The sequence below is a fragment of the Trichophyton verrucosum genome (assembly GCF_000151505.1).
Source record: "Trichophyton verrucosum HKI 0517 chromosome Unknown contig00282_1.f1.exp, whole genome shotgun sequence".
Lineage (NCBI taxonomy): Eukaryota > Fungi > Ascomycota > Eurotiomycetes > Onygenales > Arthrodermataceae > Trichophyton > Trichophyton verrucosum.
In genome coordinates, this window is record NW_003315465.1 from 1 (window position 1) to 25445 (window position 25445).

Consider the following 25445-nt stretch of genomic DNA (forward strand, 5'->3'; position numbering starts at 1 on the left):
AAAAAAAAAAAAAAAAAAAAAAAATTAGCTGTTTCTTTCCTTTATTCCTTTCTGACTCGTTAATTAAAAACAAGTATCAAACTGCTTACCTTGTGCCACGAGACGGTTCAAGTTTTCTAGCCCTGGCCGTTCAATGGTGAGCTGCTTCGTGCAGATATCATAGATGGCTTCGTTGTCAAGGAGGAAGCTGCAATCCGATAATTCCATAGTCGAGCTTGTAGCCAGTACCGAATTGTACGGCTCGACTACCGAAGTTGACAGGTTGGGAGCAGGGTAGACACAAAACTCAAGCTTGCTCTTCTTTGCAAAGTGGGTGGCTAGGCGCTCTAGGAGAAGTGTTCCAAAACCCGAACCCGTACCACCACCCAGGGAGTGGAAGAGTAAGAATCCTTGCAGGTCATCACAGTTCTCAGCAAGACGGTTAACTCTTTCCACAACATCGTCGATTATCTCTCTGCCGATAGTATAGTGTCCACGAGCAAAGTTGTTCGAAGCGTCTTCCTTTCCGGTGATCATCTGGGCAGGGTGGAAGAGCTGGCGATAGGTACCAGTGCGAACCTCGTCAACCACATTCGGTTCGAGATCGCAATATATCGTTCGGGGAACATATTTGCCGCTTCCTAAAAGCCTGTTAGAAAGGCCTGGTAGCCATTGGGTGGAAGAGAAAGCATGCCCTACCTGTCTCAGAGAAGAAAGTATGAAAGGTATCCTTATCTGGATTCTCGGCTTTGCGTTCTTCAGTCAGATACCCGTCAGGCTATAATAACGGACATTGACATATTAGGAGACGATTTTCATGCAATTCAACAGAGGCAGAGAGAGACAGAGACTCGGGGTGTCGAGGGAGAGGTCGGGTTAAGTAGGTACCTGGAGTCCGTGTTCAAGGCAATATAGCTATTAAGACCGGGACAGTCAGACGATCAGCATGTCCATACAATCAACATCCACAAGGTTATCCAGTCCCATAGGCTCAGACATGAGGTTAATACCATACCTCCCACGAGGAGTTTGCAATCTGGCAACCGGCCTGACCGACTTTAACGAGGCAGCAATGTCAGCAAACAGATCTAAGATCGTCTTAAACACGGGAGCCTGCAGCCCAAGTTCATGTATGTATTACCGTTCAAAGAAATAACTTCTCTCATGGCGAATCACTGGAGGTCTCAAAAGCTCTCGGGCAATGTTGTTTAAGCAGAAATATGAAGCGAGTCTCTCGCCCCACGGTTGACAGTAATAGGGGAGGCTCTGCTCCAGTAATGCGAGGTTTGCTGCCCAAGCTGAAACGGCCGAAAAGACCACCAACGGCAGGGTTCAAAAGGTGGGATGGGCAATCCTGGCACGGAGTAAAAGCTTCTACTCTCCTCGACGGCAGACAGGTGCTCCGTAGTATCTCTGAGGCCCTTTCAAGCTTGAATGAGTGAGCGTGCGCAGCGAGGGAGTCTTGTTTTCCTTTCTATCTTTTTCCTCTCTCCCCTTTTGTCAACAAAAAAAACGGCGGCTGTTGTGTCATTGGCTCCCTTTTTTTTTTTCCCTCGCCCGGCGGTTCCTGGACTGGAAAGGAAAAATAAGCGCGCTGGGAGAAGCGCCACGACCCCCGGCTAACCTCCCCAAAGGGGACCAACAGCCTACCACGGGTCTATGTTTACTCGCCCTGGATGACAGCTACTATTGATACTGAGACCGCATAGACAGTTCTTATATGACATATCGCCTATCTGTGGTACGACCCTTTCCCCTTCGACATGAGTGCGACGCTGGCGTGAGCAGCAGGGCCGGTTCGTGTGGTGGGACAACTGTCAGCCAGGCAGTAGTGAAAAGGGCTTACTGGGCAGCTGAAGCAGCCACCAGACCACCGGAGTCGACCAGGCCGAGTTGTCGGCCGTGAGGGCCTTCACGGCTGACTCTGGCAGTATATAGCCTTCTGGTGGCTTGAGGCTTGCTGCAAGAGGTGCTGCTGCTTAGCTGGCTTGTGCTTGGTTTTGGGGCTGCTCGAGTCCAATCCCACATGAGCGCCGCCTTGTCATTGGAGCCATTCGTTTGCTACCAAGTTGGCTAGCGACAATCCAAAGGAAGATCAAAGATCCCGTGGATGACATCAGTTAGAAGGATATAATAATACCTCTCTCTACCCCGCTGCAAAGCCAAGGGGGGGGTTTTCCTTGTCGTTTGTGTTATTCGGCTCTCTTATACCTGGGGTATCTGAGCGGGTGAAATAGAGATTACGGATATACCAATACAAACAGAACAAAAGGAACGTTATTGTACATTCGAGGATGAATATGAGGTTTATGCTATGGCTAGTCAGTGGCTTTGTCGGCCTTGCGCTGGCAAACGTCGAGAAGACGATGTTTATATCGCCAAACGTGGACATGGCCCAGTCCGCCCTTTTGAACGTTGAGTTAAAGACTCTTTCACCTTCAGCACCGAGTATCAGGGAATATCTCGAAGCTGCGTTCCCAACTGATACGGCTCCTTCTGGGAAGAGGTCGTGGTACCGTCTTGAGGGGCTGGTTCCTGGACAGCGCTATGAAGTTCGAGTATGCTGGCTAGCAACAGTGAGTATTTCGTGCCAGTAACCATCCGAGAATATCTTCACAGATAAAAGTTAGCTATAATAAGCTATGCTGATTACTTCCTCTAGCAACCCACTGAATTCACTCTATCAACTCACCAACCATCTGAGATCCTCCAGTCTCCAAATCTATTGGCTTCCCTAGCCGAATTCTCGGAGATCCAGGCCTATCGTAACAAAAACAGCACTTCACTGGGAGGAACCTCTGTCCGCCCGGCTGGAGTAACGCTGTATCTCGTCATCGATGCAGCTGCAGACTATTTCACCTCTGACAAAGGACTGATGGCAAATGTCCCACCAGTCCTTGTCGACCTCATTCTCGACCCCTATATCTTCAATATTCTCCCAACTTCTCTCGTACCTACTTTGGGTTATGTTTTGGTTTCAGCTGTACTTGCATGGTTTATATCACGATATATCTGGTCCCAGCTTTCAGCCGCAGCGAAGACTTTGGATGTTGACGCAGGGAAGGAGAGCCGAGTACAGTCTCAGTCGGTCAACCATTGGATTGGTGCTGCAAGGAAAAAGGACAACAGAATTAATTTTTTCAGCTGTTGATTGATATATGTATGGCGAATGTTGGATTTCCTTGTCTTGGACTCTGATGATCGATTTTTTTTCCTTTTTGTTGCATGGCTTGGGATGCATGGGACGGCCGACATGTTTTCGTTTATTGACTCGCTGTATATATGTCGCTCTTTCAAGCAGGTTTTGACAGCCTCCTTCGTTCACCTAATATAAACTTTAGAAATGGCTCTTCGCTGTGTCATGGTTATCATAAACATAGCCCCTAGATAATACTATTCCTACATGCCCGCATGCCTCCAACGGCCGAGGACCTACAGAGAATACATTTTTACTTGGCACATTCCTGCTTTTCTGAACCTATCCGGTCTCACTCTTGATACGTATATACAGGCTTTCCATAGCAGGGCTTCACACGACACCACCAAATGGCATTTAAATAGGTTGGGTCTCGCGCTTTAGCCAGGCGGTTGTCAACTCGTCCTTCTCGAAGAAGGGACTGGTCTTCTCCCAGACTCTCGCATGGTAATCGTTCACCCACTTCCTCTCGGCTTCAGTTAGGAGAGAAGCATCAAGGAGTTTCTGGCAGAAAGGTACCAGAGTGATGGACTCAAATCCGAGGAAAGGCTTGTCACCGAATTTGTGTGCAGTCTGGACTTCCTTGCAGATTACAAGGTCTAGGAGATGCAGTCAGTATTAAGTAACTAAAAAGGTATGTAGTCATTAGACTTACTCTCGAGACGGATGCCGAAGTTGCCGTCTTCGTAATACCCGGGCTCTGTTCGAAAATTAGTAGAGATTCAAGAAAGTTGAGGTGCGGTAATCCTACCGTTGGAAAGAACGTTGCTAGCAGAGAGAGGGACTTCAGCGTACTGAGCACGGCTTCCTATGCCCATAGGTCCCTCGTGGACGTTCTTAGAGAGAATGTATTAGCCTAAGACAGAAGTAGAAAAAGGGAGAAAGGGAACTCTATACCAAAAACGAGCCAACACCATGACCGGTGCCGTGGAGGTAATCTAGACCCTCCTTCCACAAATGCTGTCGAGCAAAGGAGTCAATGGCGTATCCGGTGGTTCCCTTGGGGAAAATGGCGTTGTCAATACTGATATGTCCCTTTAGAACAAGTGCATAAGCCTTCTTCTGGAACTCTGTGGGTTCTCCAAAGTGGAGAGTTCGGGTCGTATCAGTGGTACCATCAAGGTATTGGCCACCAGAGTCACACAGGTACATAGCTTTCGGGTCAATGACAGCGCAAGTTGACTTCTCGGGCTTGTAGTGAATGGTAGCACCGTTGGCACCGGTAGAAGAGATGGTGTCGAAGGAGTTGCCGACAAAGAGGTCATACTTCTTGCGGATCTCAAAGAGTTTGTCTGCCCCATCTACTTCGTCCAGCTGGGCACCTTCTTTGATCAATGCATTTTCAAGCCAGGCGAAGTACTCGATCAGAGCTGCGCCGTCACGGATATGACATTTTCTGAAGCCTTCCAGTTCAACTTCGTTCTTGATGGCCTTGGCGTCAGTGATAGGACTTCGAACCTCAACGACGTTCTGCTCTCCACCAAGGGCGAGGCTCAAAGACCAGGAAGCCTTGTTAGACAATAGGAATTTTCCAGAGGAACCGCTGCTAGCTGATGCCTTGGATTCGGCGAGGACTTTGGAAGCTTGGAAGATGGAGTCGTATGGTTTGAGCACGACCTTGCCTTCGAGATGCTTTCTGGCTTCTGGGGATAGCTTGCTCTCGTCGACATAGAGTTCTGCAACTGAGGGTGTCACAATTGCGTACGAGAAGAAGACGGGGTTATATGGAATACTACGCTAGTCAGTATGGCTTTGAATAAAAGTGAAGATCGCAATGATATAAAAAACTTACTCGCTTCCACGGAGGTTGAAGAGCCATGCAATCTCATCCAAGGTGGCTATATTGCGTTCGTTAGTATACGTTTGATCAAAAATAGAGCTGGTGTCATACAAATAACCATAGCAGACCTCTTCTTCGCAGCCAATTCCTTTCGCAGGTCTTCCACTTTCTCCTCGAATGGCTTTCCTGCGCGCTCGACAGGCTGTACGGTAATTTGGTTGGCAGGTCGTGCAGGGCGTTCATTTCCCCAGACGGCATCGATCAGGTTTTGATCGATTCCAACCAAGGAGCCTCCGGTGGTCTTCAACGTTTGAGAAAGCTTTCGTGCGTCCGCTATAACATAACTACAGTTAGTCACGACGACACTTGTAAGAGGTGTATAATGTAGATTCTCACCGGCCGTGATAAGTGACGGGTCAACACCGACAACCTTGCCATTCTCGGCCTGCTCAGCAGTCCTACGTCCAGTCTGTCAACTATGATACCGAAAAAAAGTCGATCCCAGAGGCAATATACCATTCTTCCCAGGTTGGGACACCCTCGACGCCTCGCTTCAACAGGGTCCAGTTGGAATCGAGCTGCTTTGCAGCTTGGCTGAAGTATCTGCCGTCCGTAGACAAAGCAGCTTTACTCATAGAGACGATGGCACATCCTGCCGAGCCAGTGAAGCTGGATATGAAAGCTGCAGTGATACGTATAAGCGTCTGCCGGCTGGTATTACGGGTAGGTATTCTTTTATGGAGGGACAGGTCTAACCTCGACGCCCATCACATGGAGCAATGTACTCTGACTGATGGCTGTCTTCCGAAGGCACAACTTTAAGGCGAGGAGTAGAAAAAAGAAGAATGAGTATACGACTGTTATTATCAAGGGAGCTTTGATGGTGTATCTGAATTGCATACTATATACATCGACCTTGTTCTGAGCCATCAGCTCTCGCAGCTTTGCGAGACGCTGGGTCGTGTCAACTGGTGGTGGCGGCATATCGAGAGCAGTGCGGAGTATCTGAGAGGTGGAAAACGGTCTGCTGGACTGTCCGGCGGGAGATTGGAAGTAGAGGAAGTGTGGTTTGAAGAGAAACCGGAGATGAGGGCGGAAAATGGTCATTTATCGGGCGGACGAGGGGTTCTTTATAGAAAGAACGAGGGGCGGTTTCGTGTCCGGGGGATCATCCGCATGCAAGGGCGGCTGCGGAGAAGATGCTGTGACCTTTCGCTGTTAGTCTTTTGTGTTGCTTGGGTTGGCTTCTGGCTGTCCCGGCAGCGGCTTGTTGGTAAAAGTATACAGGGGGCGGGTAGTTCAGCAATAGAGATAACCAGGTCGTTGGACGAAGGCGATTCCCTTCGGGCCGGAACGAGCTCGCCAGACAACTAACTGCTTAGTCCGTTCGTTAGTTTGGCTAGTTATCGCTAGCTAGCTAGTTAACTACCTGCTGTGTCGTCAGTTTGTATGCTTGTATCTCCTTGCGTGCTGGTTTGTTTGTTGATGTCGGCCTTTTTTTCTGGCCTGCGAGTTTCAGCGCCACGTGACCATCCTCGTCGCTCGACGTCGCTTTTCCTGCTTTGGGGAATTTTCGACTTCACCACAAGTTTCGGTGCTGAAGGAGTGTTATTTTGCGGTGGTGCAGTCGATGGCCTGACCCGATGAACCGGCGTCGGTAGCTATCAGATATACCAGAAGAAAAAGGCCCGCTACGGAGCCATTGTCTCCATTTGCTATCCTGACCTCCGGTGAAGCGAATTGGGGCCCCTCCTTTGACCAAGTAACAGCGAACAATGCTATTTATGAAGCCAGTTTCTGTCCCGCAGCCAGGCAGCCATGCGTTCCTTAAATTAAACGGGATATACTCTCATGTACCAGACTATTAGCCAGCATTCTTCTTTCTCTCGAGGACTGTGCCATGTCTAGAGAATGGAACGGCCATCATTAGTACTGAGCTGTTACTGTTGAATCTCCCTCTGCTGGACACCTGGTAAGCCAGCCATCTCCTGGCCAACCCTGCTGTTGTGGTGCAACCTCCAACTGGCGCAACTGGTGCGGTCTAAGCTACTAAAACATAACTTATTACTGCTATTTCCATCATTACTGATTGACTGGTTGATTGACTCTCTTTACTCACTCCTCCCTTCCTTGTTGGTGGGAGAGACTGACCTTTTCACTGTGGCTCTCTCTCTCTTTCTCTCTACAACCATAATAACCTTTTGACTCCTGTTTATCACAGGAGCACTCTTGTTGTCACTGTTTTTTTGATAACAAAATCAAGAATATCTTCTACGAAACCCGCTTTCCTGGCCAGAATCTATCTCTCTTCTCCCTCTATCTATATCCGGAGAGCTAACCTTAAAAAAAAAAAAGACCAATAACAAAAATATTCTGATCTTGCTGGAGATAGCATTCAAAATGGACCAGCCAGATGGGTCAACTGTGCAGCAAGCTGATATTGATGCCCTGATTTTTGAGGCTAGGCAGGTATGTACCGAATATCTCTTGATTCAGTCTCTTTTTTAATGCATCTTGAACCTTCCTATTGACTGACTTATCTCCTACAGCTTGCAACTGACTTGACTACCCCTGGTCTCGCTAGCCAAGTGGCTAGCATCCAAGAACGCTTGCTAAAATTACAGAAGTCGAGTGCAGGATGGATGATAGCGGATGGCTTTCTAGGATGCGAGGATCCAAAGATCAGGTTCTATGGACCTCTTACCCTTACGATGAAAATTAACCAGGAATGGTGAGACATCTGTCATACCCTGAGTACAAGAAGTCGCCCACTCTAATTTGGTCTTCTATTGCTCTATTAGGGACATTCTCAATGTGGAGCAGCGGTTGGCACTTCTTGCACAGTTGATGAACTGCTTCGTGGTACTCATCGACTCCGCAGAGAAACCGTTGGTCATGAGAAAATTCTTCTCTACACTAACCACGTTCTTTTTCAAGCCCGGGTCACCCTGGACATACAGCGTGCGTCATGTCACCGTGACTTTGGCTAATGGGAAATACCTCCCTGAAGATAAGTCTGAGGACCCAACTCTCGCACTCCATGCGCTATCGGCTCTTAGCCATGAACGTCTGGTCGCGTTACTGTCATTCTGCACTGCGTTAGCCGAGGAATCCACGCGATACCTTACTGAAGGGTTAGCACCTTTCCTATTCTTCCCGTGTTTTCTAACTCCCGCTTACACATCTAGTAGTACTGAATCTGGTAACCGACTGCAAGCCAATACTAATGACGTCTTCCACTTAATTGATTACGGTTTTGAGCGTGCTGTAAACAATGCGGGCAGTGTCTCAAATCAAAATGTAACAGACCATTCTCTTGATGTAGCCAAGGAATCTATTCAAACACTACATGTATGTATTATGTGTCCAATCCGGCTGCGTTTCTTGTTTTTTTTTGGTACTGATCGCAACAATAGGCATGGCTACAAGCCTTCCATAATGGAAAAATCAATCCTCCAGGTCTTGCCGAGAAAGTAAAGAAACCGTTGGGCTTTGCCACACACTTCTTTGGCATTGAGGCCTTAGCTTTGCCTGTGATGGAGCTATTTGCGGAAACAATTGCCAATCAGTACAAGCTAGTTGGTAAGGATCACATGGATGCCATTATAAATTTTATCGTCGGTCCTGGGGAGAAGTATGCGATTGCCTTGATGAATGGTGAGTATGATGATGAGTCCTTGAAGTTCTTGGATCTCCTTTTACGATTCTCAGCACTCGACCAGTCAAATATCATCATCAACGGCCCATCTGATGAAAAACGGGAGAAGGTTCTCTTCCTACTATACAAATTATTCCACGCGCCTGGCTATCCGCAGGTCGACGATTGTGCCGTTATTCTGCTTTTAGAATTTTGGACTGAAGTTGCAAGCGATATAGACGAGCTGGTTCTTGATGGTGCACTGGCAGTTTCTGAGGAAATTAAACAAAAGCTTGCCAGAGTTATTTCTGAGGGTTATGACAAACTACGCTTCCCAAGCCACGAAGTTTCTGAGACTTGGGATGACAACGAGTTGAGCCTGTTTGTTTATTTCCGCCGTGAATTTGCTGAGTATCTCCTTGAGGTATATCCATTGTTAGGAGTGGACGTTATTCGCCATATTCTGGAACAGGCTTCAAACTCAATTGCGAAGAACGATTGGGAAGGGTTCGAAGTTTCAATCTATTGTTTGGGATCCCTTGCGGAATCTGTTGCTGAAAACGAGCATGCAGACCATATTCTTGACGACCTATTCTGCTCAGAAGTGTTCCAGTCAGTATGTTTCGGTCACAAGGAAATTCCTCTAAAGGTGCGGCAAACCATGGCCGACATGATCGACCATTATACCCCATATTTTGCTAGGAATGGGAAGCTCCTTACCCCAGTGTTGAACTTCTTGTTTAGCTCCCTTGATTTCCCTTCTTGCGACCCAGTGGCCTCACGATCTATCTCCTCGCTCTGTCAGTCATGCCGAAAGTTCCTTCCTATGCATTCCCAGGGATTTATCGATAAATTTCACCAGCTATGCACCAAAAGTTCACTCGGTGACTCCACCCTAGAGCGTGTTGCAGAGGGAATTGCTGCGGTCATCCAGGCGACGGAACTTGATAGAGAGAGAGCCGTTGCTCTATTGAAATTACTCAACCCTTTACTCCAAGAGGCACAGGCAGCCTGTCAACAAGCGAGCAATGGGCAATATGAAGAGGGTTTGGCACGAAGTTTAATAGTAATGCGTTGCACAGCGAGTATTGGAAGGGGTATTCGCGCTCCAGATGACGACGTGATTGATCTTGATACCCACGATTCCCGACCTGCATCCGACTCATTCTGGGCCAATGACCCTCTCGGAGTATCTGTTACGGAAACTGTTATTCGCATCCTTGACACATTAGTGGGCCAGTTCCCCAACGAGAGCTACATGATTGAGGCGACTTGCGACGTACTCAAGGCTGGTTACACCGAGAGGCACCCAGGCCCTTATGTTCTCCCAACCCAAGTAACCGTTCGCTTTGTGAAGGCCACAAATATCTCATCTCCTCGCTTTTCTAACGTCATGGCTACTGCCACTGCATTTTTGGCCTCCCGGTCTTCAACCCCTCTTGTCATTGAACAGGAAGTTACGGAATTGACCCTGCACACAGCTACTTTGATACAAACTTTGACAGTCTCGGCCAACAGCTATGATCCAGAAGCGGCACACAGCTGTATAGACTTCCTCACCCGTCTCATCCCAAGGTATTATGTGCAGTTCTTTAACCTGCAGTGCGTGGATACTACTCCGCCCCCTCTTCCTGCAATCCTTTACTTCACTCTGGATGTGCTCAAGAGGCCTGAACCCCTGCCTCTTCGCGCATCTTGCTCATTCTGGGCTGCCATATTATCCCTAACCGACCTGCCTCCCGGGCTAATCTCAACCGGGGCCTCTATGGGCCCTCCCCGGCCTAACGAACCTCCAGGATTCCTGGACCCTTATCTTCGCGTACTTGGTGAATCTGTTATGTACCAGATTGCTGGAAACTGTGCCCGTTCCGACCTGGACCATTTCAGTGAAGTCATTAAGAAATTTGTCTTCAAACATCAGGGCATTGCTCGGCTCTATTTTGGCAATGGACTGGCATCTCTGGATGTTTCACGCAAAGCTCATGCCTCTGACACTGGAGCGACACAGCCATTGCCGGCACCATCTGTTACACAACAGGACTTACAAAAGTTTCTTTCTACCATTATTTCTCTCCGCGGGGCAAGACAGACGAATGCAAATGTCAAAAATTTCTGGGTATCTAACCGGGGTAAAGGGTTCGCATACGCATAACCGGAGCTTGATACCGGGACATTATGAAAGAGAATTTCCACTCTTTGCTGTTAAGCCGGAGATATGAGGTGCAAATGTTTAACCCCACGGGATGTATGGTTAGTTACACAAAAAAAGAACGAATAACCGATTGAATGGATGAAGGCATGGTAGACTGTAATGATATGAGGACTCGTAAGTTCGTTTCCTAATCCTACGCCTTGCTCGTATGATGCTTGGGATAAAGCACAACGTTGCTGTGCACTCAGATGCAAGATATTACCAACATATATCCCAACAGATCCATAGGTAAGCAGTAACGGCTGATGCACTGCGGTCCGCTCCATCAAAGTTAAATAGCGATGGTTTAGCTGTTGATGCCGTTTCATTTTCTTTATCATCTCGATCCTCCAACAAACACTCTGCCCTTGGCATGACGGCATAAATATCTCATACTGGCCACCAAAGGCCGGAGTATCATATTCTCAGACCCAATATGAGCAGCTTGCAAGAGGTGACTTTTGCTGAAGGTGAGTAGGCCACCTACTGTAGGGAAGTGGTAGCTAAGGACATAGCTATGCATAATCCTAAGGCCACCAGTTGTTGCTTTCTCATGAACTTGACACTATAGCATACCCAGCAATCTAGAAACTGTCTTCTACTCTTGGATACTCGAAACTTCCATTTACTGTGGGGATGCATACAACACTTGCCGTGTTTCGGTAACTGCGCGATTTACTTGATACCCCTTGCATCAGTTGAGTATCTGGTCGTGTGAAGCATTTCTATGAATGTGCTATGGTGGGGATATACATGAGATATTTCGAATATACCCCATTCTGCCCCGGATTACGGCGCTCAGCCTCGAATCTGGGGTTTGTCTAGATCCTCGATATCATTCTTGTTGAATACCAAATTTTTCTATAAAAGGGGCCTGATACCCCGTCCATTTGAGAGAATCTTCCCATCATCAGCATATCCAACCTCATCTTAGCTTCCACACCTGAACCAAATCACCAAACTCGTCTTCAAAAATCCTCAACATTCAAGATGCAATTCTCTGTTGCTATTATCTCCCTGTTTGTGGCCCATGTGGCTGCTGTTGCTGCACCAGATCCAGCTCAGGTGGCCCGCCTTAGTAGTACGTGACTTATGCCGCCTAACTTTGACAGTGATAACCCGATATTCGTAACCACTGTTGCTAATATTGTATAACCAGCTTCTATCCACGTCCGAAATGGCCAGGAGGTTGGCTTCATCCCCGCGGTGTCTGCGGCTAAACGTGACGGCGGCAGCAGTGATGGTAAGAGCATACCCAATTATTAACATCTAAGGAAGATGCTGATAAATTCCACGACAGGCTACCACAATTTCTGCAACGGTCCTTGCCAGGGCTGGTTCTGCACAGTTGGTGCTAACCCCCAGTGCTGCCTCACTGATAGGGGCTGTGGTTGCTGTTGGTTCATGGATGGCGCTGCCTATTTCGCTGACACACGTCCGGCTGATAAACAATCCAAACATGGTGGAATTCTCGACGCGGGATCTGTGAAAAATCTCAGTGATAAAAAAGCTCCGTCCCGGCGACCTCAGAGCCAATATAAGGTCGGTGGTACGAAGTCGAAGGTTGGCTAACCTTGTTCGCAATTTATATCTGGTACACTCTTCTCTTCTGGGAGGTCGATTTTGATTTGATATGAGCCATGTTTCAGAGACGAGCCTATGAGATGGGATGTTGATTGGCCTTTATTACTTGAATTGCACCTGCAGCGTGTATATTCAAGACATTTGATTTCCACGAACATTGTTTGGCTAGCTAGGCGTGATGCGTTGAGGTTTTTTTTTTTGGGGTATATGATGTATCATGCATGATGAGATTAAATATAGTATTCAACAATATGATCCAGTGACAATAGCTATGTATGGAGAGAAGGCTTCCCTATTTCCTTGGGTCTATCTATAATCTAGTATGGTATAAATGAACCTCAGTTTTCTTCGGGCCTGGGACAACTTTTGAAAACGCTATTCCATCGTTACAAGATTTTCCAGTCACGCCATTCATAAAAATACTCGTATCAGGAGAACACAAAAGGTATCCGCAATACCCCAGAATGTTAAAACATAATAGTGGGACAATGGCTCAGAAAGGTTGATTTAGGGGGTTCCAGCTGGGTGTGTTGAATCCGTTAAATATAAAGAAATGTCAACAAGCCTTCTAGTAGCCTCGTCCAGATAGCTTCTCCTTCTCGCTCATGTCTCGTACGCTAATACCGACCATTGCCTCACCGAGACCCTCGCTCAATTCAGCCAGCTTCTTGGCATCCTTGAAGTGAGTGACTGCCTGTACAATAGCCTTGGCTCTCTTGCGTGGGTCGCCAGACTTGAAGATTCCAGATCCCACGAATACACCATCACAGCCAAGCTGCATCATAAGAGCAGCATCAGCGGGCGTGGCAACTCCGCCAGCAGCGAAATTGACAACGGGAAGTCTGCCTTTCTCGGCGGTTTCGCGAAGCAATTCGTATGGAGCGCCCAACTCGCGAGCGAATGCGCGCAGCTCAATTTCAGGGTCCTGGGCGGACTGCAGAATGGATCTGGCGCGGGCAATTTCAGTGTTGACTTGACGCATGTGCTTTACAGCCTCGACAACATCACCGGTTCCGGCCTCACCCTTGGTACGGATCATGGCAGCGCCTTCGGAAATACGGCGGAGGGCTTCGCCCAGGTTTCGGCATCCGCATACGAATGGAACATTGAAAGAGTGCTTGGTGACGTGGTAGACATGATCGGCTGGAGTGAGGACCTCGGACTCATCAATGTAGTCAACACCAACGGCTTCCAGGATCTTGGCTATGAGTTAGCACAGAATTCAGTTCACCCAAATCCTTCCCCATACTTCATACGGAGGAGAATTGACTAACCTGACACTCAACAAAATGTCCTATCCGGGCTTTGGCCATAACTGGAATTGTGACGGCAGCCATGATCTCCTTGATCATTCCGGGGTCAGACATGCGGGAAACACCACCCTCGGCTCGAATGTCGGCTGGGACACGCTCAAGGGCCATAACGGCAGAAGCACCGGCTTCTTCAGCAATTCTTGCCTGCAGATCAAAATGCCGAGTCAGCATTGATATCCGTCTTCGGCTTGTATTCTAAATATATATCGCAGTGAAATGATAGGACATTCAAGATATACACACCTGCTCGGCATTTATAACATCCATAATGACACCGCCCTTCAGCATCTGTGCAAGACCAGCCTTGACGGTGAAGTCCTTGGTGACTCCATTCTCGCCGGTAGTGCCGGTGGCGGGGTGCTCTTGTGCCATTGTCTCAGTAGCGGGGGGTTAATTCAATGTAGATAAGAATGAGTCTAACGACGAGGATATCGAGGTGAAGTGAAGGCGACGCAGATTTAAATAGCAATTGCTTGGGCGAGAGAGAGGTGAAGATATGAATTCTGTCAAGAGAAAGGAGAGATGGAATATTGCCCCCGCAGTTAGTCAAAAATTCGGTTGAGAGAGATAAAAAAGATTTTGAGTTTTAGCTTCAAGAGCGGAACAGGTAAAGTTTACGGCCAGGGATGAGTCAAAATCGACCAGTTTGCAGGTGAAAGCCCCTTTGCTTTTATCCAAGGGGGATGTTCTCGTCGCTGGCAGGGCGTCGCTGATAAATGCAGCATATATTAATTGATGGCGAGCACTCCGTGTAGGAGAATTTCTCACGGAGAAGTCATATGAGCAATGGCCTTAGCTTGCTCGCATCTGAATGCCATGCCTGGATAGTTGAACAGTCGCCGCGGATATCCGTATACCCGCCGATAGCGAGTAAGCCGCAAGACCTTGGGGGCTATTAATTGTTTTGCTATTTTTTGTTTTCTTTTTCATAATTTTGTGTTCTTCATTTGTACCACAGGTGATGACATATGTTGTCTAGATGCAATTGAAATAGGTTCCCTCGTATCCATCTCTCCGCACATGCCCTTTTTCTCCGCGGCCGCGCTAGGGAAGCATCTTTTTTGACCGAAACACATCATCTAGCGTGGGCCGAGATCCCATATGGCTTCGTTGATACACAACAAGGGGTAAGATCCTTTTCATGGACGTCCACATGGCGTTGTGCATGGTGTTGTCCTAAATCCCTGCTGTGCTGCCCATAGACAGCCAAGAGTAGGTAGTGTCTTTGCCGGTTCATCGATGGTTGAGTCGGTTTTCCGTATTATTAGTATGCGAATATAAGAATAGGTGCCGGCCTAGATCAAATGTAGCTTTCAAGTTATCAGTCTTATCTAAGAATAGTAATAAATATAGTATCACCATGGCTGAAGGAGAATGGATGCAGCTGGATAACTTTGTCGCTGTCGTTACAATACGAGTCGCTGGATGTCCTGATTGGGCAATGGACCCGAACCTGCGGATAAACTATGGTCCGTGCTTGCCGCGCCCTCCGACGTCATAGCAAAAGAAGGAAGGAGCGACAAGGTCGGAAGAAGGAAGGAACAACAACAACGATAACAACAAAAGCCATCAAACTGGCATAGAAAGGCAGCAGTTTTCACGCCATTGAACCGGGAAGCAGCCACATATTCCTCCAAGGTTCGCTTCTACAACCCCTAAACTACCGTTTCTCACTATAGAACACCGCCGCAACTCCACAATGGCCTCCCAATTCCTCCGATCTGCTTGTCGGCCACTCCTGTTTGCTGTACCGCTATGCGCTTCTTATTCGGTCCTACAAACTAGAATCAGTTCCCCCATACGCTGCGATTATGCATCTGGACCTTTGCACCCGTCTGTATCTGAGTTCACCCTCAAGCATGAAGGCCCATCATCTCAGCAGAAAGCCTTGTTCGGTGGTTTAATAACTGCCGAGACCGCCCGTCAAATCAGCCTCGGCAGTGCGCTTGGGGTCCTCACTGGGCTTGGACTACGTATTTTCTCGAGAACCCTGGCGTTTTCTATTGGCCTTGCTATTATAATCATTGAGGTGTGTTTTATTCGCAGCCATTTCAATAACGTCCGTCTCAGCTGTTGCTAATGATTGGGTAGTGGGCTGCATCCAAAGGATACGACATCCTGCCGACCAGCTGGTTGCAGAGGCACATCAAATCCGTTGACTTCCGAAAGCTGACGCATGAAAACGTCCCTTTCAAAGCCAGCTTTGGAACAACCCTTGCTATGGCTGCTTTTGGTGAACTTTAGACCTATGCTCATATAGATTTCCTTTGTCTTCAGGTCTGCGGTTGGGGAAGCTAAGAAATGTGCATTATTTACCATCCGTGGGGTACACGATGCACTTCATGGCTACTATATACATCGTTTATATTTCGTCACAATTGAGACCACAGGGTATCATAAGTAGCGAGAAGGTGTTTATTATTATTCATTCTCACCCATCGATAACAAGGTCTTCCAAAATGCTTTCTATTTCCTCTCGTGACAGAGGAACACCGAGCAGTTCTGCACCGCTGGGATCTAGCTTTGATGTGATCATTTGATGGTCATAGAACTCTTTCAGCTGCGTTCTAAACATCATCTCAGATGAGGAAATAAACTCCTCCGAAGCTTTATGAAAAAGAGCTCGCCATTCTATTGCAGCCACCTTTCCACTTCGGTTGTCACTCTCTGGATCATCGGCCTCAATCTGGGCCTCATCCTCTTCCTCGCCGTCTTGATTGTCTCCTAGCATCATAAGGATCTCTGTAATCAATAGTCGATACAGCTTGCGTGTATTTTCCGGTAAACTTTTCAGAACAAAGCCGATACCTTGTTTACCGCCAACACGCCGGACTTTACGGCCAAGCAGGCTATGCACCTCATCTACAACATTTAATTCAACATTGTATGAAGCAAACGTTGTGCAGTCGTGAAATACAAAGTTGAACTTATCCCGAAGGGTAATATCCCACAACACCAGAAAGTTAGGAGTATCAGTGGTTGCCAGAATATTGATATGGGGTATTCCGGCAAGTCGAGCCAGATGCGACTGCTGCTGCGCACGACGCAATGGCGGTGCATCAATGGAGTTAATGAGAACCGTTATCGGTTGTGGAGGCGGGTTTTTGAGCAGAGCCGCACGGATAGATTCCAACACGTCATTTGGCTGAACACCGAGCTTTGAGGTATCATCAGGGCCTAAAATAGCCATTGCAACCGTTGCTAGAATAGATCGGATGGTAATATCCGGTGTATATCCATTAACAACCACTATTGCTGGGGGTTGATTGCAATGTTCATACAACCAATCCGCGTACCTTTGGACAAGTTTCCTTTTAGATCCATATCCATATATGCACACATTGAATCCTTCAGTCATTTCGAAATGCCACTGTGGGAAGGAGCGCCCATGAAGCTCTAACAAGTAATCCTTTTCCTCTTGCAGCGGATCCTTGTACTTTCCGAGATGTTCAAAAAACTCTTCATGAGTAAACAGGGACGATTTAGCCATAGTGTTATTAGATGTCTGTACTGGTCCTGTCCGAGTCTGGAAAAAATATTTCTCCTGTGGTGGCAGATCCCCATCAGGTGTCGTAACCCGTTCATTTCTCCTTGGTGTCCTGGGTGTTTTTGTTGTTTTCGGTGTTTGCTCTTCAGGCCCTCGAACCTTCGGGGGCCGGCCTCGTTTCCGGGGAGTGACTGGAGGTTCTTTTGGCACTTCTTTAGCTGCGTGTTCCGGTTTAGAATCTGGCTCTTTCGGCCTATTTGTTCCCCCCATTGCAACGGTATCAACTTGGGGCACCGCATTGTCGTCAGACGGTACATCCCAGATTTCTCGCGCCAGCTTATTGCTGCCATCCCATAAATCATCTTCATTGGGATCAAGCAGCACCCTTGCACTTTTCCTCTTTGCTGACCTGTCAGCATTCCGTATCCGCGATGGCGTTCCATTCGGCGTTCCGTTGTCAACATTCTTTAGCTTGGTGGGTGTCTTGAACAATGCCCTCGCTGTCGGTGTCTTGAGGGGAGACACTAAATCAGGAGCAAAATCTACATTCTTGGTTGGTGTTTGTTTGGTCAATCGAGACCTCAGTCGGCCTGAAGGTGTGTCAGGAGCGGAGTGTTTCGTCGGAGTTCCGTTCAACTCATTATCTTTTCGGGACGTTTGTTTGGATCTCTTTGGAGTATTTGATAGTTCTGATTGTAGAGGATCTTCATCTGAGGATATCTCCTGTTGCTTGCGCTTCATCTTGACTGTTCAGTGTCGCGCGCAAACTAGAGCCTTTCTTGCTCCTCCTGGCGTCAGATATATTTTGGTTCGCCCTGAAAGCTCCGAGGCGCAAAGAAACGCGAAACCACGTGACTGGCGCTTATCAGCGAGCTTAGAAGCGCTGTCGAACTATAATTTGGAGCGACCGTAGGAGCTCCCAAGCTTGAGTCACTCTCTCCCGATATTTCTGTTCCCTGAGATTATCCGAACTTCGGTCAATTGGATACTCACAGCAAATAGCTGCCACAACCGAGATGGCCCTGAACCATGCTAGAGCCATTGGCCAGGTATCTCACTATGCCTGCCGCTTCTCGAAGCCTGGGACTCCGGTGTCGGGCCAGGTTCGTCAATTCACAACACCAATAGATACCTCGATCCCGGCGTCGAAGCAAAAGTTTGTACCGTCTTCAGGAACATATCCAAAAGGTTTTAAGGTCTCCGGGAGCCATGCTGGGGTGAAAGCGTCGAATACATCCGCTCCTGACCTCGCGTTGATATGGTCCGAGACCCCATGCTCCGCCGCTGCCGTCTTTACTACGAACAAATTTCAAGCTGCTCCGGTTCAAGTGAGCTCAGAATTGATCCGAAAGAAGAAAGGGAATAACATTCGCGGCGTTATTGTTAACGCTGGCTGCGCCAATGCAGTTACCGGGAAACAGGGACTACAGGATGCCAGGAGCATGAGCCGGAAGGCGGACGAATGCAATGGGCTTCCAGAGGGCGATTCAAGTACACTTGTCATGAGCACTGGTGTTATTGGCCAATTGTAAGAAATGCGGTAAATTAATGTTCTCCAAAACGTAACGGGCACTGATTCTCCTGGCTTAGGTTACCGATTGATAGGATTCTCAATAAGGTTCCTGAAGCGCAATCGAACCTGTCATCGACTCACGCTGCATGGTTACGCACAGCTCGAGCTATCTGCACCACTGATACATTCCCAAAGCTCACCTCCCAAAGTTTTACCTTACCCTCTTCTCCTGGCCGTACCTATAATATTGCAGGAATGACCAAAGGGGCTGGTATGATTCACCCAAACATGGCAACTCTACTCGGTATCATCTGCACCGATGCGCCCATTGAAGCTCCGATTTTACAATCGCTTCTTTCTCACTCTATATCGCGATCGTTTAACTCTATATCCGTTGATGGTGACACCAGCACCAACGATACCGTAGCTATACTTGCCAATGGAGCTGCAGGAGGAACTCCTATATCCTCAATTGATTCAAAGGACTATACCGCCATGCAGTCTATTTTAACAGGCTTCACGCAATCCTTGGCCCAATTAGTTGTTCGTGATGGTGAAGGAGCCACTAAATTCGTCACTGTTCGCGTTAAAAACTCGCCTTCTTATGAAGATGCCAAACGCATTGCTTCCACCATTGCCCGTTCTCCGCTAGTGAAGACTGCGTTGTATGGCAAAGACGCTAACTGGGGTCGTATCCTCTGTGCGGTTGGATATACACCAGACCTGGCCCCTGGAACCGTTGTGCCTGTGAAAACGAGCGTGAGCTTCAAACCTGCTGACGGAAGTCCCGAACTCAAACTTCTAGTAAACGGGGAGCCAGAGTCTGTGGACGAGGAGCGAGCCTCTACTATTTTGCAACATGAGGATCTTGAGATCGTAGTGGATCTAGGTGGTGGAGCTAGTGGAGAGGCAGGCAAGGGTGGTGAAGAGGCTGTTTATTGGTTCTGTGATTTCAGCCATGAATATGTGACTATCAATGGAGACTACAGAACATGATTTTGGTGCTATAAGCTTAGCTATACACGATTGGTTGAATACTTACTCGAAGATTACCTACAACAAGCAACAAGATGGTGTGGATGGTCATTATTGAGAACGAAGTATCAACGGGCAGCTATTATATACAGATTAGAGAACCTACTAAGGGCCATTTTGTCGAAGTACCCGATTTTTGGTATGAAGGGGGAAGACTCAAATGTGCATGTAAAAAAAAACAAAACAAAATGAACGACGAGAAACAAGGATTGGCTTGTAAATTATCGAATCTCAACCCACGCCTCATGGTTCCTTTGGATTTTATTTTTGCCTGTAAATGACAATTCGCGCCTAGTCATCTTCCCTTCCCAAGAAACATATAGAAAGACCACTTGACATTGCTGATAATACAAATCAAAATATTTAAGAATAATAATGGAAAATATTTGTATAACGGTATTCAGAGCTTGCTGACCCGTTAAAGAAAATATTGCACCTGGACTTTTAGTTGCCAGGGACTAGGCCTTTGAGACCAGCACCGAAGTCATCTTCCCGAGCGGCAATTTCGAAGTAGCCATAGATAATTCTATCGACAGTTAGTAAAGGGGCATCAAAAACTTTGTTAGACGAGAATATGACTTACGTTACTGCGAGAAGGATACCGGTTCCACTTCCTAGAGCTCCCATGAGGTCACTGGCCACGGACAAGGCGCCGATACAGGCACCACCAAAAGCGGCAGCGGTAGGAATGATTCTCTTGAGTTCCTTGTACATGCTCTGTTCACGGTGTCCAGCCATAACCAATCCCTGATCCTTGAGCTGCTTGGCAACATCCCGTGGAGCAGAGCCGGAGACCTCAATCCAGGTCTTAGAGAAGAGGGCACAGGCGACTAGCATGAAGATGAGGTAGCAGACGGTGTGAACGGGATCCAAGAGAGCTTCCTTAAAGTTGAATGGTGGAGACATATAATATGCGATACCGGAAGAAGCGTAAAGTTGAGCAGAGCCACCCTCGCGAGGCTCCCAAACACCGAGAAGCTTGACAAGAATGTTGTCGGAAAAGCGGGAGTACAGCATCTGGCTGACCAAGAAGACGTTGGAGCAGAGGGCGGACTGGAGCATGATTGGCATGTTGGAGGTGTAGAAGAGTCGAACGGGGTAGGATCCACGAACACCACGTTGGCGGGAGGACTTGACGGGAATCTCAACACGGAAACCTTGGAGGTAGATAACAGCGGCGAAAACGACGAGAGTAGCAATGAGATTCATGATGTTGGGGAGGTTCTGGCGGTAGAATGCCTCGTACAAAGCGCGCTGCTTATCGGGCCAGGTGAGCAAGAGGTGGAAGAGAGCAATGACAGCGCCTTCAAACTCAGGTCCACGGCCAGTGTTGATAGTAGTGGGAGAGAAGGCCTTCCAGATGATAGACTCGCAGATGTTAGTAGCGATGAAGAGCGAGATACCGCTTCCAAGACCATAACCCTTCTGCAAGAGCTCATCCAGGAGAATGACGACGAGTCCGGCAACAACAAGTTGGACGATGAGCAGGACACAGACACCGGCTCCCAAGTCACTGGGTTGACCATAAAGGCCAGTAAGGACGTAAACGCAGGCTTGACCGAAAGACAAGATGATAGCGAAGAGCTTCTGGGCGGTCTGATACAGTTCGCGATCGGTTTTGAGGTCGAGGTTAACGTCGATGAGTTGGGTTCCAGCAAGAAGCTAGAAAGTGCATTAGAAATCGAAATAACCATACTGCAACGATAGAAAGAGTAATATGTATTACCTGGAAGACCATGCCGGAGGAAATAATTGGGGTGATACCCAATTCCATGAGAGTTCCTCTGTTAGAGGCCAACATCATACGCAGCCAGTATAGGGGGTCCGAAGTATCGGAAGATACGATTCCGTACAGAGGCATTTGGCTCATGACCAAGAATATGAGCAGGGTCAACTGTTAGATCTCAACCATCAGCCACAGTCCAGTTGCAATCCTCTCACGCGGTCCGACGACGGCTCACGTACTCCTGTCCACATAGCCTTCTGGTTGAACGGGACCTTGGTCTCGGGGGCAGCCACCTCCGGGAGGAGGGGCATGAAGGGTTTGATCAGATCGAGGAAGCGTACTACATCGGTCAGCAGGCAGTTCCCAGGCGTATACACAGCTGCTGCTGTCGCAATGGAGGTCTGGCGGTGGAGATGGACTTACGGCCGCTCATGGTGGCGGATGTCTTTGTTTCCCCCGGACTGAACAAAAGAGGAAGAAGAGAGAACCAAAGAGGTTTATAAACAAAACCCAGACAAGAGATCGGGAGAGAAAGGGGGAAGAAGGGGGAGGGGAGGGAGAGACGACAAGGTGGTTGAAGCAGCAAAAGGTCGAAGTTCTCGTCTTCTTGGATGTTTTTGTGGACAAAAAGAACTTACTAGCGCTTTGAGGACACTCTGGTCGCATCACGGAGTTGCTGACTAAGAAAGACTACACGCGACCTCCTTTGGGTTTTTTTTTTTTATCTTCTTCATCTTCTTCATCTTACAACTATTGACTGTGCTGTCTTAGCAGCCGTTTGCCGTTTTGGTGGCCTAGAGATCGATAGATGTGGCTCTGCCTGCCATCTAGTTACTCTGCTACAAAAAATAACTGCAAGCCTCGGTGTGTATCTCCAACACAGGATCAGGATGGCTGAGTTAAGGAACTCCTACTGCGCTATACTCCTGCGCAATATAGACCCTGATAATGCTTCTATGATGCATTGGTATGAGGCGGTTGAAGTGACAAGGGCATTATGCATGCTTTACAAGCTTTAATAGCCTCATGACCATATTTTTTGGCTATTTCTTTATACCCAAAGAGACCAGAGAGGGCATCAAACAATGCAATTTGGAGATTGTTCAGCTGGTCACCTAACTTCCTGACACCATCCGTTGTTTGATATTCCTTTCTATACCTTGCAACAAAGGTATTTATTCCACCAGAACCACTTAAAAGTGAATCAGAACAGAATGCTGCTCGAGATGGGCATTTATCTTCATGGAGAGCTCCAGCCTGGCACCATGTCTGGAATGAATACTTAAGGGCATGATTCAGGCTGCCACATCCACCACTTCCTTCTCTATTACTCTAGCGTATACACAGTGACCTACTTCTTCCTAAGCAAACTCAGACACCTTCCCACAAACTTCGTCATTATATCCGCAATTCTAGAGTGAGAAGTTTGATCCACACTCCTAAAACATATCAACTCTTTTTTTTTCCTCTTCACTTTCATATACCAAGATACCTATATTTAAGACATCTCAGAGGAATTCACGAGAGACTTATTGTTTTCCAATGGGGTCACTTAACCCAGTAACTCCCAACATGGCTACTAAAGGCCGCCACCGTGACAAGGTATGCCGTTAGCCCATCTGCTATATAAACGGTCCCAGTCAGAGTTTTAACTGTGATAGTGGCACCACTGGGCATCCTCTCCGCGCCACGCTCCCACTTCTACTGTTCGGTCCCTTGTCAGCCGTATGAAGTCGAAGCTTTCTCCGCCAGACTCTACTAAGATGGGCGCAGCCGACTCTATATGCGAGGTAAGTTTGTTTTTATAGCGTGGATGTTACCATTCTGACGGAGAATGGCAGGATCAGGAACCATCACCCAGGGATATGTCCACTTGTAGTAAGGGAGAGATTGAGACCTCCGAAGAAAGCCCTTGCGTAGAGGGAGTCCCTTCTACCCCTGCCATTTCCACTGCTAGCTCAAGTGTGGATATCGGTAATAGCACCATGGTCTCTCCTTTCTCGCCTCCAGACAGGGCCTGTTCAACTACTCCTAGCGAAGAAAGATGTACTAAACAGGACGTTCAAGGATCATCTGGTAGCCCCTCTCCGTCTGCCGACGTAGATGGAGATGATGTCTTTGGACCGTCTGAACCGGAATCACAGGGAGAGCCAGAAGATGACCAGGTACCTGAAGAAACCGGAGAGATTGGAAATGCCGCAGAGGTAGAAGTTGGCTCGAACGAAAAAGTTCCTGTGGAGGAAGACCTGGAGGAGGACCTGGATTATGCAACTGATACAGGTGCTAGCTCGGAATTCAAGGAAATCCCCAGAGAGGACTCCGTTGATGACGAAGGGTACAGCGATAAAGAAGCCGACGAAGGTGGCAAAAAAGAAGATGGTGGCAACGAAGTACAAGAGGAAGAGGAGGAGATGATACCATCCCGGGAAGTAGATTTCCTTCTGGAGAATGCAGAGGTAACTAGGCGTAATGACCTTGCTGCACTCCAAGATGAATTCGACGATGAGATCAGATATCTTGCCAATGAGCGAAACCAGCTGCTCACCGAAAAGATGTTCTGGCAGACCAAATTCGTGACTGCAATCAAAGGAAGAGAGAAACAACGCTCGCGCGCCTCTTCCCTGACGGAGGATAACTCCCGCATGGATGCGATCAATAAGATGCTCCAGCGTGAGATGGGGCTTATCCAGGATATCATCGACAAGCAATACAAAGAAATGTCGGAAATCAAATCCAACTGCCTAGGTACGGTCGCGCAGCTTACCCAGGCATGCGAAGTTACTAAGACATACATCGACAAGGCCAAGGAGGAGAACATGAAGACTGCAAAGGAGTTGGCTATCCTTCGCAAAGTCGTCATGAAAATCCGACAGCCATCTAAGAAGCTTACTGAATTCTCTATGCATCATGACTTCAAGCAGGCCTTGGAGGTCAACCAAGAGCTAAAGAGTAAGACCGAGGCCCAGCAAGAAGAGCTTGACAAGCTGCAGGCCCAGCTAGCCGAACGAGATGCGAAGATCGAGAATCTACAGGCATCTAATACCAAGCTGGAGGAACAGCTCGACGACTTGGAGACATTTAACTCCAAATATATGAACAAGCTAGAGGAAGCCAGCCGCTCGCTCACATACTACCAAAAGTCTCTATTACAGGCGCGGGACAAGGAAACTCAGCTCAATGACCGTCTCGCGACTGCGCTGGGTGAATGGGCAAGCAAGAAAAAGAAATTTAAGAACGAGTTACTCGAGTGTCGCGCTAAGCTGCAGCTTAAGGACACTATGATCAATGCTCTTCATGGCCAGTCCTCGATATATCTGGAGAACTGGAAGGAGACCATCAACATGCTCTCGGAGAAGAGTCGGGGAGACGAGCTGTCAGTAAAGCTTGCTGACTGTCTCCAGGAGACGCTGGATCGCAACGAAGCGTTAGAGATTGAACTTGGCGAGCTTCGTGAGAAGACTTTAACCGTGCTTAACCAAAGCCTGAGCTAGGATATGGTTTCGTGTGGCTAAAGCTTCTCTCTTCGCTAATGCATATACACCCCATCCGTATCAATTCTTGCTCCGTTCTTGTGTGATATTGCAAAGAGCGAAGCCTCGGTTCAATTGAACATTACACTCCTAAGAAGGCTAAGTACAGAGGCTGAACCTGTTATCAAATGTGGGGATATGCATTTGAAGCCGGCATATTAAGAAACAGGGGGGATAAACTATGGCAAAAGTAATAAAATACTACTACCACTAAGAGTCCGAAAAACGAAGGGCAGTGGCAGACAATGTTATATCAACATCCTGCTATATCCTTTCGACGTTGTATTCCACCAGAGATATAATATTATTACCACTGCCTGCATCTGAAAGGTTGATAGCTAGAAATCACATATTTTTGAATAGTTAAAACCGAAGCTGGCATAAAGAGGAATATCTGAGACGAATTGGCCGTCCATCGAAACAATATCTTCTCCAAACCATCCAAATGCTGCTGTATTCGCTCGTCAACGGCAC

General features: G+C 47.8%; 11 protein-coding genes across 11 annotated transcripts; 5 read left to right on the forward strand and 6 right to left on the reverse strand.

Moving 5' to 3' along the window:
• Nucleotides 1–63: 63 nt before the first annotated feature.
• On the reverse strand, nucleotides 64–944 carry TRV_03325 (uncharacterized protein; the record flags this gene model as incomplete). The annotated part of the gene is made up of 3 exons (XM_003022480.1): nucleotides 64–620; nucleotides 679–757; nucleotides 936–944. The coding sequence occupies 3 exons, from the start codon at nucleotides 942–944 to the stop codon at nucleotides 64–66; spliced, it is 645 nt and encodes a 214-aa protein (XP_003022526.1).
• Nucleotides 945–2273: 1329 nt separating this feature from the next.
• On the forward strand, nucleotides 2274–3130 carry TRV_03326 (uncharacterized protein; the record flags this gene model as incomplete). The annotated part of the gene is made up of 2 exons (XM_003022481.1): nucleotides 2274–2555; nucleotides 2642–3130. 2 exons carry the CDS (start codon nucleotides 2274–2276, stop codon nucleotides 3128–3130), a joined length of 771 nt encoding a protein of 256 aa, XP_003022527.1.
• Nucleotides 3131–3532: 402 nt separating this feature from the next.
• TRV_03327 (uncharacterized protein) lies at nucleotides 3533–6062 on the reverse strand (the record flags this gene model as incomplete). The annotated part of the gene is made up of 7 exons (XM_003022482.1): nucleotides 3533–3774; nucleotides 3927–3969; nucleotides 4073–4907; nucleotides 4968–5013; nucleotides 5067–5413; nucleotides 5472–5659; nucleotides 5712–6062. The coding sequence occupies 7 exons, from the start codon at nucleotides 6060–6062 to the stop codon at nucleotides 3533–3535; spliced, it is 2052 nt and encodes a 683-aa protein (XP_003022528.1).
• Nucleotides 6063–7355: 1293 nt separating this feature from the next.
• Nucleotides 7356–10744, forward strand: TRV_03328 (importin 13, putative; the record flags this gene model as incomplete). The annotated part of the gene is made up of 4 exons (XM_003022483.1): nucleotides 7356–7424; nucleotides 7505–7686; nucleotides 7757–8306; nucleotides 8372–10744. The coding sequence occupies 4 exons, from the start codon at nucleotides 7356–7358 to the stop codon at nucleotides 10742–10744; spliced, it is 3174 nt and encodes a 1057-aa protein (XP_003022529.1).
• Nucleotides 10745–12935: 2191 nt separating this feature from the next.
• Nucleotides 12936–14052, reverse strand: TRV_03329 (uncharacterized protein; the record flags this gene model as incomplete). The annotated part of the gene is made up of 3 exons (XM_003022484.1): nucleotides 12936–13565; nucleotides 13642–13875; nucleotides 13924–14052. The coding sequence occupies 3 exons, from the start codon at nucleotides 14050–14052 to the stop codon at nucleotides 12936–12938; spliced, it is 993 nt and encodes a 330-aa protein (XP_003022530.1).
• A 1327-nt stretch (nucleotides 14053–15379) lies between these two features.
• On the forward strand, nucleotides 15380–15924 carry TRV_03330 (uncharacterized protein; the record flags this gene model as incomplete). Its single annotated transcript, XM_003022485.1, has 2 exons — nucleotides 15380–15709; nucleotides 15772–15924. 2 exons carry the CDS (start codon nucleotides 15380–15382, stop codon nucleotides 15922–15924), a joined length of 483 nt encoding a protein of 160 aa, XP_003022531.1.
• Nucleotides 15925–16111: 187 nt separating this feature from the next.
• On the reverse strand, nucleotides 16112–17908 carry TRV_03331 (uncharacterized protein; the record flags this gene model as incomplete). Its single annotated transcript, XM_003022486.1, has 1 exon — nucleotides 16112–17908. One exon carries the CDS (start codon nucleotides 17906–17908, stop codon nucleotides 16112–16114), a length of 1797 nt encoding a protein of 598 aa, XP_003022532.1.
• A 275-nt stretch (nucleotides 17909–18183) lies between these two features.
• On the forward strand, nucleotides 18184–19676 carry TRV_03332 (uncharacterized protein; the record flags this gene model as incomplete). Its single annotated transcript, XM_003022487.1, has 2 exons — nucleotides 18184–18695; nucleotides 18773–19676. The coding sequence occupies 2 exons, from the start codon at nucleotides 18184–18186 to the stop codon at nucleotides 19674–19676; spliced, it is 1416 nt and encodes a 471-aa protein (XP_003022533.1).
• A 483-nt stretch (nucleotides 19677–20159) lies between these two features.
• On the reverse strand, nucleotides 20160–21516 carry TRV_03333 (uncharacterized protein; the record flags this gene model as incomplete). The annotated part of the gene is made up of 3 exons (XM_003022488.1): nucleotides 20160–20241; nucleotides 20299–21377; nucleotides 21412–21516. The coding sequence occupies 3 exons, from the start codon at nucleotides 21514–21516 to the stop codon at nucleotides 20160–20162; spliced, it is 1266 nt and encodes a 421-aa protein (XP_003022534.1).
• An 879-nt stretch (nucleotides 21517–22395) lies between these two features.
• Nucleotides 22396–22840, reverse strand: TRV_03334 (uncharacterized protein; the record flags this gene model as incomplete). Its single annotated transcript, XM_003022489.1, has 2 exons — nucleotides 22396–22765; nucleotides 22797–22840. The coding sequence occupies 2 exons, from the start codon at nucleotides 22838–22840 to the stop codon at nucleotides 22396–22398; spliced, it is 414 nt and encodes a 137-aa protein (XP_003022535.1).
• Nucleotides 22841–23013: 173 nt separating this feature from the next.
• On the forward strand, nucleotides 23014–24932 carry TRV_03335 (uncharacterized protein; the record flags this gene model as incomplete). The annotated part of the gene is made up of 3 exons (XM_003022490.1): nucleotides 23014–23043; nucleotides 23103–23231; nucleotides 23289–24932. The coding sequence occupies 3 exons, from the start codon at nucleotides 23014–23016 to the stop codon at nucleotides 24930–24932; spliced, it is 1803 nt and encodes a 600-aa protein (XP_003022536.1).
• Between the last annotated feature and the right edge of the window lie 513 nt (nucleotides 24933–25445).